The 13,971-nt window shown below is 43.0% G+C and overlaps 1 protein-coding gene across 3 annotated transcripts in view; it reads right to left on the bottom strand.

The window, feature by feature from the left end:
- Positions 1-13,971, bottom strand: part of KIF16B (kinesin family member 16B) — a 243,748-nt gene that overhangs the window by 58,634 nt on the left and 171,143 nt on the right. For 2 of the 3 annotated variants that reach the window (XM_073339553.2, XM_073339554.2), the window contains 2 exons: positions 13,383-13,488; positions 12,402-12,452 (listed from right to left, as the gene is read on the bottom strand). In XM_073339553.2, coding sequence (XP_073195654.1) covers positions 12,402-12,452; positions 13,383-13,488 — 157 coding nt within the window. Of the gene's footprint in view, positions 1-8,849; positions 11,549-12,401; positions 12,453-13,382; positions 13,489-13,971 lie in introns of those variants that run through there. The other variant, XM_073339552.2, reaches the window with a different exon arrangement.

Below are 13,971 nucleotides of genomic sequence, written 5' to 3'. Positions count from 1 at the left end.
AAAACTGGGGGTTGGGGTTCGGGGTTCAGGAGGGGATGAGGGCTCTGGGGTGCTGCTGAGGGTGAGGGGTTGGGGGTGCAGAAGGGTGCTCCGGGCTGGGACCGAGTGGTTCAGAAGGCAGGAGGGGGATCAGGGCTGGGGCAGTGGGTTGGGGTGCAGGCTCTGTGTGGCGCTTACCTCAAGCAGTTCCCAGAACCAGCAGCATGTCCCCACTCTAGCTCCTACACAGAGGCACGGCCAGGCAGCTCTGCACCCTGCCCCATCCGCAGGTGCCACCCCTGCAGCTCCCATTGGCTAACCCTGGCCAATGGGAGCTGTGGAGGCGGCACCTGCGGACGGGGTAGCACGCAGAGCCCCCTGGCTTCCCCTATGTATAGGAGCCAGAAGGGAGACATGCTGCTGCTTCCAGGAGCCGCGCAGAGTGGGGCAAGCCCCTGCCCCTGCTGGAGCACCGCAGCAGGACAAGCCCCAGACCCGCTCCCCGGCAGTAGCTCAAGGGCTGGATTAAAATGTCTGGAAGGGCCGGATGTGGCCTCTGGGCCATAGTGTGCCCGCCCCGGTGTAGATGCTGCTGTTTGTTATGTCGCCCTTACAGGCCTCCCCCAGTATCCCACATTGCCTGCCGTGAGCGCTCTGCTCACTGTTTTGAACTCGGCTGCCTTGCATCTAGCTATGCAGGCAAGTGCCCCTCCCCTTTCAAAGCTCTGGGAAGCTTTGACATTCTTCAGCACAGAGAGCTCACAGAGCTGCTGAGGAGGCCGCTCCCGCTCACTGAGGAGGCTGTGGAAGAACTCGGAGGGAATTACAGAACCATAGGCAGGCAGGCAAAGAGGGCGGCTGATGCTGCAGTGAGGGGAAGGGGGAGAGACTGCTGTGCAGAGCTGGGGGCTGATGCGTGGGGGGGCGGACCCCCTCTCCCGCCTCAGGATTGGTTGCTCAGGCTGCTGTCTGAACTTAAAGAGACAGCATGCTGATACACTGTTTCTGTCTCTCCCTCCCCCACCCTATGCACACACTCCCCCCCTCCCACGCGTACACTTCAGTTAAAAAGTGGCTAGCAACTGTTCCCATGGAACGATGGGATTGAGAAACCTGCATCATGTGACGTTGTACCTGCCCCATAAGGCATTGCAAAACCTTCGCAGTGTGATGCGCTCTGCCGACGCAAGGAGGATCATGTGGACATGCAACAGCGCTTAAACCGAAGCGGCATAACTTTTGTTGACAAAACTCTGTCATGTAGCCTAAATGGGTTATAGTGATTATATATGTCCAACTGAAACAACATTGTGTTGTACTATGTGAGCTCATAATACTCCTGGGGGAAATCTGTGCCACTGCACAATTGTGCAGAAATTAACGTTGGGCATGCAGAATTTCCTTTTTTCCCCCATATAAATGGGCTGCAGAGCTGCTGGCTGCCACTAGGGACTGTTGGACTCAACAGAGTCCAGCTCACAAATAGAAGACAAGGCCGGGGGGGACGGAGAGGGAACTAGAGAGTAGCTGCAGTTCCCAGCATACTCTGAAGGAAGGAGGCGGCAGTGCACAGGCAACTCTGTGCAAGCTGGGCACCCAGCATCAGGCTCTTTTTTCCTCTGGATCCCTGGGCTCCAGGAGGGTAGGGTCTGTGAGAGTCTGGGCCGGAGAGGTGCGGGGGGGTTCAGCTGGGATAAGGGTAGGGGTATGAATGTCTGGGCTGGGCAGAGGTGAGCGGTCTGGGCTGGGGAGAGGCTGCGGGGGGGTGGGGTGGGGGTGGACGCAAATGCGAACTGTGTTGTCGTAGGAGTTTCTTTAACTCTCTACTCCCAGGGCAATTTTTTGTTGTGTCTGTATTGTTACAGACATACTTGCTGACAAATATTTTGAAATAAACTACCAAAATAATTGAAACTGGAGTGATTATATAGTGCAGTGGTTCCCAAACTTGTTCCGCTGCTTGTGAAGGGAAAGCCCCTGGTGGGCTGGGCCAGTTTGTTTACCTGCCATGTCCGCAGGTTCGGCCGATCGCGGCTCCCAGTGGCTGCGGTTCGCTGCTTCAGGCCAACGGGAGCTGCTGGAAGCGGCGGACAGTACGTCCCTTGGCCCGCGCCGCTGCCTGCAGCCCCCATTGGCCTGAAGCAGCGAACCACGGCCACTGGGAGCCGCGATCGGCCGAACCCGTCATGCCTATGGGTTACTGGTGCTCTCGTGCCACTTTTCAATAGTTCAGATCATTCCTGGAGCGGGATGTTAAGAGAGAGAGAGGTAAGAATTCATTCAGTGCCACACAGCATCATACAATGGGTCACAAAGCAAACAGACAAGAGATAACAGGACCCTCAGCTAGGTTTCAGGATCAACATTTGGTACATCTTGTGGAGAGACATCAAGGGCCAAATGTTTCTATTTTTAATTGTTGGGAAGCATTAGCGCAGTATCCGCAATTCCCTGGATTGCCAGCTGACCATGTTAAAAGTGAGAGACTTGTTATGAAACTTTTGGCAATCCTATGTGCAACCACTCTTACTGTAGCATGATCATTGTTCAAAATACAAACCAAAACATAGCCCATATCTGTAACTAAATCTCTGATATATTTGCATTCATCTAATTTCCTCTATTTTCAAATCACATGGTCCAAGTACCTACACTAAGACTATATTAAGACTCTCTGCAATTTAGTCAAAAAAGATATATGAATATTTTTTCCTTCTCAGAATAGGGAGAATGACAAGTTGTGAAATATTTGTCAACAAATTGGGTTTTCAAATAAAGGATTTGCTTCTCAGGTCTGAGCTGTCTGCTTTGCATTGCTTCAGTGATACACAGCAGCTAAAAAGTCAGCTTAACCACCTCACTCAAAGTGTACAGAAACCGCTCTGGGATGCATACAGCAACATTTCTCCTGGCATTAAGTAGAGGAGATCAGGAGAATGACTGAGACCCAGCAAAGCCGGCTTGCCAGAACAGTTCCCTGGGTCAGTGGACAGTCAGGAATAACAGTGCAATTCTGAGACTACTCTAAATTACATCAGAAAACAGATCAGCCCCCAGCATTAAAGGAACAGAACAAATAGCTTACAGCTATCTTATCCCCCACCCACCCCAAGAATATGTTAGCCACAGCTGAGGATCTGGCACTTAAGTTCTTCTTAAAGCATCAGAAATAAGGAAAATAGATGAAATACTACATTCAAAGGACTCAACAAACCAATAAAAAATGTAGGCAACTGATCATATCTTGATTATGGAACAATTTGTTTTAAAACAGTAAACAAGATTGAGTTTAAAAAGAGTCACTATGTTTTTTACCTATGATTTATTCCTAACCATAACTCTAGCTTCTCACCCCACTTCCAAAAATATTTTATTAAAAACTGTTTTATATTGTTTGACCTATGTATTAAAAAAATCACATACTAATTATCTTAGGCCTTGATTCTTCTTTATGATAGGCAGATATAACATCTGATCTTATGAAAATGGCTGCACTACGAAAGGAATGTGTGTGATTAGATTATCTGTCAGTGCATATCTGCATACTGGACAGAAGTATCAAGTTCTCATCTTAAGGATGTCATAAACTACAGTTTGGCAATTAGAAATATAAGAATTACAAAAGACCCATAAAGTTCAATTTCACTTTTTGTGACTTGCTTTTAAAACTATAAATCACTCAAATACAACCATGACATACTTTGGTTAAAAAAAGAACTAAATACATTCTGATGATATGTTATAGGGTTTTGAGATGTCCAACTTCTCCCACCCCAAACTATAAAAAAATTATTAAAGATTCTGTGTATAGATTCTGCTATATCTATATGTTTTCTGTAAGTTTACTTTAAGGATTTACACTTGTGAAATGTAAGTGCCTATGATGAATCATGTTTAAATAACAACTGGCTCATTAAGGGATCATGTAGATTCCTCTCTTTACTTTATAGGATTATAATTTATTCTTTTCCCATAGAAAAAACAGTCTGTGGACAGACAGTAAAATGAGTAAATGAATATAGTTCCTGACAGTGTAACTGTGGTTCTGCAAGATGTGATGCAGATGGGCACTCCAAGTAAGTGTGTGCATGCCGCGTGCGCTGGAGCCAGAGACTTTTGCCTAGCAGTACTTACAGATGGGCAGTGCTTGTGCTTCATGCCTGTTGCCCCTCCCCTGGCTATATGAGGCAACACTGCCCCGACTCCCCTCAGTTCCTTTGCACTAAAAGTCCAGGGGAAGACTCTGACGCAGAGGGGACGAAGGGTGGATCATAGAATACACATCTGCAGAACATCTCAAAGAATCACAGTTACAGTGAGTAACCATTTCTTCTTCTTTGAGTAGATGCAGAAGTATTCCAAGTAGGTGACTAGTAAGCAGTACCCCATCTGGAGGCAGAGCTCAGAGTCTACCTGAGTAAGGATTGCTGGACTGCTCTTCCAACATTAGCATCTGCTCTGGAAGAAGCAGTCATCCCATAAGGGTCCGAAAATGCATGTATGGACAATCACATGGCTGCCCTACAAACGTCCAATATGGAAATGTCATTAAGGAACACCACTGACATTACCTGTGCTCTCGTTGAATGTGCCCATATCTGCTGAGGAGGCATAGCCAACACGATCTCATACACAGTCTTGATGCAAGATGTTATCAATCTAGAGATGATCTGTGCAGAAATCACCTGTCTCTTCATGCAGTCTGCAAATGATACAGGCAAGTGGAAGCATGAAACTGTTCAGTCCTGTTCAGATAAAAGGCTAGACAGCATCCTACATAGGGAGGCATTGTTACTCCAGGGCAGAATGCAGCTTACAGAAAAATACAGGCAGATACACTGCCTGGTTCAAATGAAATAGAGACCATCTTGGATACAAACTTTGGGTGTGGCCGGAGTGTAACTTGTCCCTGGAGAACTGCATGTAAGGAGGCCCAGCCATCAGTGCCTGCAATTCACGCATTCAGAAAACTCTTTATAAGCATAGCATTGGAGAAAACTGGTTTCCCTTGGATAGATGGACGAAATATTGATATTGCTGTCAAGTGTACTCTCAGGGAACTGAGGGTTAAGCCTAATTCCTGAAAGTATATCAGGTACTCCAAGATGTCCTGGATGGAAGTCTCTGCCGGATGGGTCGCATAGGCCAAGGACCACATGGAAAACATCTTCCACTTAACCATGTAGGCCATTCTAATGGAAGGCTTCCTACTGTTACATAGGACCTGTTGGACAGCCTCTGAGCAACGCTCTTCCTCCTTATTCAGCCATGAAGCAGCCATGCCGTAAGGTGCAGGGAGCTGATCGCCGGATGCAGAGTGTGGCTGCGGTCCTGTTTGAGAAGGTTGGAAAGGAGAGGAAGAGTCATGGGAGGCTGAACTGACAGAGAGAGGAGGTCCAAGAAGAAGCACTGCATTGGCCACTCTGGGGCAATCACAATGAGCCTGGCTGAATCAGCCTTGAGCTTGGTGATGACCTGAGGAACCATCAGGATAGGAGGAAATGTGTACAAAAGAGTTGATTGTCAGAGGGAGCCCAGACTGAGCTCCTCCTGAGAGCAGAATAAGTGACTCTTCCTGTTTTCCCTCCTTTTGACAAGACAGATTGTGGGGATGCCCCATGCTGCGAAAACTATCTGAAGGACCAGCCTTCAGAGACCATTTGTGGGTCAGGGAGAAAAACCTGCTGAGATGATCCATGAGGTGGCTCTGGATCCCTGGTAAGTGGACAGCTAGCGGGTGACGTCGTCTTCAGTGCAGAACTGCCACAGGTTTATTGACTCAAGGCAAAGTCATCTGGACTGGGCTCCCCTTCATCTGTTCACATAGTACATCGCAGTGGTACTGTTGGTGAGTACGTGAACCACTGAATGCCTGATACAGTCCCGGAAGGCATGACATGCATTGTGGACAGCCCAAAGCTCCAGCACACTGATGACTTTCTGTTCTGACCAGAGGCCCTGCACCATCAACAAGTCCAGATGTGACCCCCAACCCAGAAAGGATGTGTTGATAACCACTGACTTGGCTGGAGAGGGCCAAACAAAGAGGACCCCATGGCACATTGAGTGGGGACTCTTACCAGTGCAGGGGTTCCAGGACGGATGGAGAAAGGTGACTCAACCTGCCCAGAGAATGCAGGGTAGGGCACAGCAGTAAACCGTCCTGAGCCACATCTGAAGAGGGCAAAGATACAACCTGGCAAGTTGGACCACCTGAGTGCAAGCAGATACATGGCCCAACAGGCTCAGACACACATGGACTGTCGTGGATGGATGTGATTGTAGACTGAGACACAGCTGTCAAATCGTCTGGAAGCAGTCGGTCAGAAGGAACACTCTCAACCTAATGGAATCTCATAGGGGCCCAACGAACTATTTGCTGAGAGGGAACCAAGGTCGACTTCAGAGCATTTAGAATGAGTCCCAAATGGTCGACTAAATGTAGCATGGTGTCGATGTTGGCAAGAACCTCCTCTCTGAAGCACCCTTCAGCAACCAGTCATTGAAGGAGGGGAAGATGTGGCTTCCCTTCCCTCTTGCGGTACGCTGCAACCACTGCCATGCATTCAGTGAAGACTCGGGGAGGGGCAGAAGAGAAACTGAATAAGAGAACGACACTCTTAAAGTGGTGATCGCTTACCATAAAGCAAAGAAACTTCCTGTGACTTGGTAGGATGGCCACATGAAAGTAAGAGTCTTGAAGTTCCAGAGTGGTGAATCTGTCATTCTGAGACAAAGCAGGGAGAACAGCTGATATGTGAGGTTGCTCATGGTCACTCTATTTGATTAATTTGTTGAATCCACAGAGTTCGAGGATGGACCTCATCCTGCCCTTAGAGTTCAGTGGCATGCTCCAATTGGCATACCATTGCGGGCGCCAGCCTCATGAAGTCTTGGACCAGCTGTCTAGACAGGACTGAAAGGCAGAGTAGGTCCACCGTATCCAGGTATGAGGACATCACAAACACTGTCGGTGCTGGCATCATTCCTGTCAGTACCGGACTCCACGGATGCCTGGAGGCCAGAACTGGCGTCAGTTGTAAGGGATGTTCATCCTCCCTACCCTGTACCAAAGGAGGGTAAGAGGCTCCCACATCATCCCATGTGCAGGAGCCAGTCCCATGACGGTCCACACTATTCTTAGGGGAAGCAGAAGAGTCACCCTGGGACCTGGAGTGCTCATGATTGGTCTTATGAGCACTCTTTTTTGGCATCAATGATGGAGAATGACTCCTGCACCTCTTTGGAGTGGCCCCTATCCCAAAACAGGAGGCAAAAGCACTTTCCAAGCTAGAGAGTGATCTGTGGCCTGAGAAGGCCTCAGTACTGGGTCAGGCCTCGTGGTCTCTTTAAGCAGATCCTGCTTGAGGCGAAGTTCCCATGCCACCTGAGTCCTCTTTTTCAACGATGTACAGATCGAACAGTGCTCCTTAAGGTGGGCTTTGCCTAAGGCGGACCAAGCAGCTCATGTGGGGGTCACTGTTGGAAATCGCCACTCCACACAAAGGGCAATGCTTGAACTCCAGCGAGGGCATCACCGGGGAGCACTACCTCTACCACTATTCTATAGTCTATAACTTTTACTCTAACACTAGTCAACTAAACTAATAACTATGTACACTAAAACTAGGCTAGGAGGATGACTTGCAAGGTGGTGAAATCACCACCCCACAGAGCTCTCACTCCAGCTGATGGGCAGTCAGAAGGAACTAAAGGGGGTCAGGGTGGTGCTGCCTCATGTAGCCAAGGGATGGGCTACAGGTATGACCCCCCCCAGCCTCCCTAGGTACTGCTAAGCAAAAGTCTCTGGCTCCAGCATATGCGGTGCACACACACTTACTTGAATACATGTCTGCATCTATTTAAAGAAGAATTTATGGAGCTTCTGCACCTTAAAAGGAGAAAACATTAGAAGAGGCCCTGTCATATTTTAAGATGAGGTTTTATGAAGTAAAAACCAAGTGTTATTAAAATTAATGAGCAGAAAGTTAGCACCCAATGATTTTGACATTTAAATTGTCTCCCTTTAAGAAATGTGCCAAAAATTAAACCCTTAGAAGGTCGGCAGGCAAATCTCCAGACTATCAATGCAATGATTTTTAGAAACTGTGTACACATGCACACACACAACATCCATAGGGTTACCAGGAGATAATGCACATCCTATGGGTTTAAATACACTCTAACCCATGTAAAGTAATAGAGTAAACCTAACGGATACGACAAACATGAATCTTGAGATTCAACCAAAAACCACTACTAAGTGGATAAGACCTCTGGAATCAGGAGGCAAGAGATATTCATTTAAGTAGTTAAGAGTCCTCTGAAAGAGGGCCATTCAGGTGGCAAGAGTGAGGAAGACACTAACTAGAGCTTTCTGGTGAAGCTGGGTAAGAGATGGCAGGGGTAAAAGTCAGCAGCACAGAAGAGAAGGATGAATATAGTACTAGTAAGAGTAGAGAGTGGTTGCCTGTGTAAAGATTCTGAACCATTCACCCTATCAAACATGTACATTTGAAATGTGTTTGCCTTTTCAGGAAGCTGTATGGGTACTACACAGACCCATACAAAGCAAAAAAGAAACTAATATGGGATGTAGGTAAGATGGGTACATACTAGGGCTGTTGATTAATCGCAGCTAACTCATGCAATTAACTCAAAAAAATTAATTGTGATTAATCACACTGCTAAACAGTAGAATACCAACTGAAATTTATTAAGTATTTTGGATTTTTGAAAATATAGAAAATATATTGATTTCTATTACAACATAGAATACAAAGTGTACAGTGCTCACTTTATATTATTTTTATTACAAATATTTGCACTGTAAAAGTGATAAAGAAATAGTATTTTCAAATTCACCTCATACAAGTACCAAAGTGCAATTTCTTTATCGTGATAGTGTAACTTACAAATGTAGATTTTTTATATATATAACTGCACTCAAAAACAAACAATGTAAAACTTTAGAGCCTACAAGTCCACTCAGTCCTACTTCTTGTTCAGCTAATTGCTAAGACAAACAAGTTTGTTTACATTTATGGGAGATCTGCTGCCTCCTTTTTATTTACAATGTCACCTGAAAGTGAGAAAAGGCGTTCACATGACAGGTTTGTAGCCAGCATTGCATGTTATTTGCATGCCAGATATGCTAAACATTCACATGCCCCTTCATGCTTCGGCGATTTTTTTAATCGCATGATTAATTTTTTTAATCACTTGACAGCCCTAGTATGTACCTTATGGTATTCTCTACAAGACTCAAAGGTCGTAAATGTATTCTTTTGCTTACTGTCTAACAGCAGTGATAAAAAGTACTTGATATCAATATCCCTTAGCCTGTCTACTTTTGTTGTATCTAAAATGTATCTGGATTTCTATGCCTAGTCAAATACATAATTAGCCAAATGGCTTCTTCATTTGAACCGAAAGTTATTTCCCAGATTTCCAATGGAACATTTAAATTGTCTTGAAAAAATGATGGAATAAGTGTCAGCTGAGTATTTGTTTCTTTTGTATGGGGTTTAGAAAAACCAATCCTTGAATCTGATCCAACCTTACTCATTTTAGAAAAAACAAGCTGAATTCTTGTTAAATTATTTTTGTCTGGGACAACCACACAACGGACTTCATTCAAACAGTATAATTGAATTTTGTCAAACTGGGACTGTTGAGGTAAAGTGTACAAAGAACTAGGAACAGGATAGAAAACCCTATCTTCCTTCATGAGTCCTATATGAGTAGTTGTAAGAACTAGTGATCTGTAGGTCATTTGTTTAAAATGGTCTTCAATCTTCACTGTGGTATAGAGCAATACATGAACATCCCCTAAAGGGGGTTTATTAGTTTCCATGTTTTCATGAAACAAGTATACCAAGTCAGCTAAGACACGCCGGAATTTGCAGGACAACCGTACTCCACTTGCAAAAACTAAATCAGTGACTTCTGATGTCCAATGAAGTGACAACTGCAGCAAATCACCTTTCAGCAGCTGGTGATTTAAACAAATGGCATCGTCTGATGTCGTAATCAAAATACTCAGTATATCATGGCATATTCTCTGCGTGAAGTCTTTGTTATAGGTAAATATTGTGAGTAAACTATCTTCAGAACAACATACAAATCTAACACTCTGTCCAGCAAAACCAACTTCAATTTCTCTTATCATGGTGATTGGAAGAACATGAAAAATTGTCAAGGAATCCTGACAGTTGTCTTCTTGGTTGACTGATAAAACAACAGCATACAAAACAGAGCTGAACAAAAGCAAACAAGCCGGCTCTGGATCAGGTTTCTTGCAATTGCCAACAGCAAGCCAGTATACACCTTTTAATTGATCCATCCTGGCACAAACTTGTGGTAAGGCACAGATCACATACTCCAATAGTCTTTCAAGAGAACAGACTTGAAGTTTCAGTAACTCATCTGGAAAATGCACAAGTTTTTGCCTTAACACCAAGCTCTTTTTCATTTCTTCATTTCCATACCAGTACATAGATCCTTCAGAAGAATCTCGTTCATGCATGCTTGAGATTTTTGAGGATACACACTTCACAATATTCTCTGTTGACAGGAGGTTTTCTAACTGAATGCTGCTATCAATATGCGCTTTATCCTCATTAATGGAGTGAGGCGTAACCTTCATATCTGATCTGAAAGGTACATTTACATGTAATATTTTTACAAATGGCAAATTTTTCAGTAATGATGCCACTTGTGCACATCTCTCACTTCTATCACACAGATTGCCCAGCTCCTTTATTTGTTTAATAACTTGGGCACTATTGAGCATTTGACTACAAGTGTCTTTGTAAAGAGAAGAGAGCTTGCTAAAAAGATAGCCAAAGCCATAGCTCTGTTCTGTTCTCACATCTGAACATGACGCTTCTGATTTTGGGGAGATTATTTTGCTAATATCCAGGTCTTCTTCAACTGGCTGCTGAGAAATATGAGACTGGTCTGGAATAGTGCTATACGCTGTGTTAAATGGATTGTTCTCTTTGGGTGCTATTTCAGAAAGTATACTGGACTGAGAGAGAATTAAGCAAGATGTGCTGCTAAAGCTAACCTGCTTATTCCCAGAGGCTAAAGGTTCTGAGCCAGAGAGATGTTGTGAATGAGAACAATCAAATTCAGTCCTTGTGGTGTCCCCGTCCCAAGAAGTAATTTTTGCATATTCAGGATTGAGATCCACCATTTTATATTGCGAATGCTCCACATTGCCCATATTGTGATTTTGTGGAGATGTGAATGTAACATTTTTATAATGAATTTTCTCCCCATTAAAAATGTTAGTATTTTTAGTGTGATTCAGTTTATATTCAGTATCATATAGGCAATCAAAGCAATGCAGTTCTGACTGGTTCCTTTCATTCCCAACTCCGTTTTGCAATGGAGAGGGGTAACCGATTTGTTCAGGAATAGAAACTAAGCTCAACATCTCTGGACATTTGTTGTGTCTTTCGAACTCTGCTATTCTTGCTTCTTCTCCAGCCAAGTTAGAGCCAAAATCATCATCTTTAAAGTCAAAAGGGAGGCCATAATGTAGCTGCCAAGGTCGTCTTTTCTGTTTAAAAAGCCAAAATAGGAAAATGGAAGCACCTTCTGCTTTGAAAATGTCTTGAATTCAGGTTTAATTTTAATTAGGTTTGTGCATTCATTCACAAGTAATCAAAACTGTGAGACCAAATCCAATTCTACTGATTGAGGTCTGATTCAGGAACAATCTTTATATCTTTACCCCACACCCATCATTTGTGTGTGTGTGTACACAGTATCCATTTCACTTTGTCTAGTACTGCATTTGGTTTCCTCAAAAGAATCAGAATGTTCATAGGATAAGGAATTTTCTATATGCTTTTTAAAAAATTCAAGATCTAAACCGGGATAAGAAAAATGAGGAAAGAACTAGGGGGGAAAAAGTGATATTGCCAAATAAAACATTATAGTCGTACAACACTTGGTGGTAAAATACTTCCAGATTGTCTAACGTTAAACCTTCAGGACATGTTCACAAATATTTGCTCTCTAGTACTGCTAGTATTCTGAAGGCTCTTACATGAGTGAGACAATTGGGAATAGACATGTTAAAGTGTACTTTGATTAGAAATAATAATTTTGTTCCTGATCATAAATTGGTTTTGTCCTATAGATCTAGGAAAGGGATACTGTTCCAAATAAAGAATTATGAAAAAAAAGTCCTTCACCACAAAAATATGCTATTTAAATAAAGCAAGAACTGTACCCACATGCAAGATTCCATTTATTTTTTTGCCTGAAAAATAGCTTGACTTCCCTATTAGCTATTAATCTTACTGTGAATTTGATATTCTAATTATGCAGCTAAACATTAAGAAATTTAACTACTGAGCATGCCATAATTTAAGACAATCATTTCATTCTGACGAATTATAACCTACCTCATACTTCAACTTCCGTTGAACAGTACCATTATGAAGTGTTTCATTATCCTAAGAACCAAAAAGGTATATGTAATTAAAAAAAGTTTCCTTCTTATAAAAGTTGAACTATTTAAAGCAACACAGACCTAAAGTAAATCAGTTTAACTGTCAAAAATATGCATCATCTTCTACTGGTGTTTGCTAAGATACTGCCTTACAGCTGAATTAAACTATTCAGTTTTCCAATTAGGAAAAAGGGAATTTTAACAAGAATGGCTTGTTCATTTTTAAGCATGTATTATTAAAAATATTCAGTACTCATTTTGATGGAACTTTATGTTGTCATCAACAGAAGCATAATAAAAGGGAGAGGGAGTAAAACTCTTCATATCAATTTTGGAAAAGTTAAAGGCTTTGGTGCCATTTAGAGAATATCTTCACTGAGCGCTACATATTTTAGAAGAAACTTAGCTTAAGATGCAGTTCACTGAAAATAATCGCAATGCAGGACAACATGGAAATATTGGGTGAAATCCCAGCCCCGTTGAAGTCAATGGCAAAACTCCTATTGACTTCGATGGAGCTGGGATTTTACTGCTTGAATTTAATTAGTGACTTTCAGCAATTTAGCGTATGGCAAGCTGGGGTGTGTGTGAGTGTGACTCGATGGCGCACTAGCATGCTGCACATTAAGTAGCTATGTACACCCTGCTGCCATGTACAAGTTCCACAGTACACTTTGATCTACTGCTGTTTGAAACCAAAGTATTTCAACCCTTAGATGACTTAATGTCAGGATATAAAACTAAAATCCTCAAAAATAATTTGAACGTTTTTGTTCTGCTCTTCACAAATAAAATACAGTCACTGTATTTATATTATTTTAGAAACTAAAATTACATTAATCCAGAGAAAACATGAGGAATGTGGATAAAGGAATTAAACCAATGATTTTGAAAGTATCTTTAAAAGTGATGTTTCCTAGCGGACTCTGCTCACCTTTAGAATTTCTGTAGGCTGAGATCGGCTCATACTGTTATTTTCAGATGTGCGGTGAATATTCTGAAGACGCCTTTGCACTTCTTCTTCAATTAATGCATTTATTCTTTTAGAAAATGAAAAGATACACAATTAAAAAACCTATTCTTAAGACAATCAATATGGGTATTTTAAAGTGTTCTTTGAATAGTTTTCAGAGTAACAGCCGTGTTAGTCTGTATTCGCAAAAAGAAAAGGAGTACTTGTGGCACCTTAGAGACTAACCAATTTATTTGAGCATGAGCTTTCGTGAGCTACAGCTCACTTCATCGAATGCATGCCGTGGAAACTGTAGCAGACTTTATATATACACAGAGAATATGAAAAAATACCTCCTCCCACCCCACTGTCCAGCTGGTAATAGCTTATCTAAAGTGATCATCAGGTGGGCCATTTCCAGCACAAATCCAGGTTTTCTCACCCTCCACCCCCCCACACAAATTCACTCTCCTGCTGGTGATAGCCCATCCAAAGTGACAACTCTTTACACAATGTGCATGATAATAAAGTTGGGATTTGTGCAGGAAATGGCCCAACTTTATTATCATGC

Source organism: Lepidochelys kempii, chromosome 3 (genome assembly GCF_965140285.1).
Source record: "Lepidochelys kempii isolate rLepKem1 chromosome 3, rLepKem1.hap1, whole genome shotgun sequence".
NCBI classification, from domain to species: domain Eukaryota; kingdom Metazoa; phylum Chordata; order Testudines; family Cheloniidae; genus Lepidochelys; species Lepidochelys kempii.
This window is presented reverse-complemented; position numbering and strand designations above follow the sequence as displayed.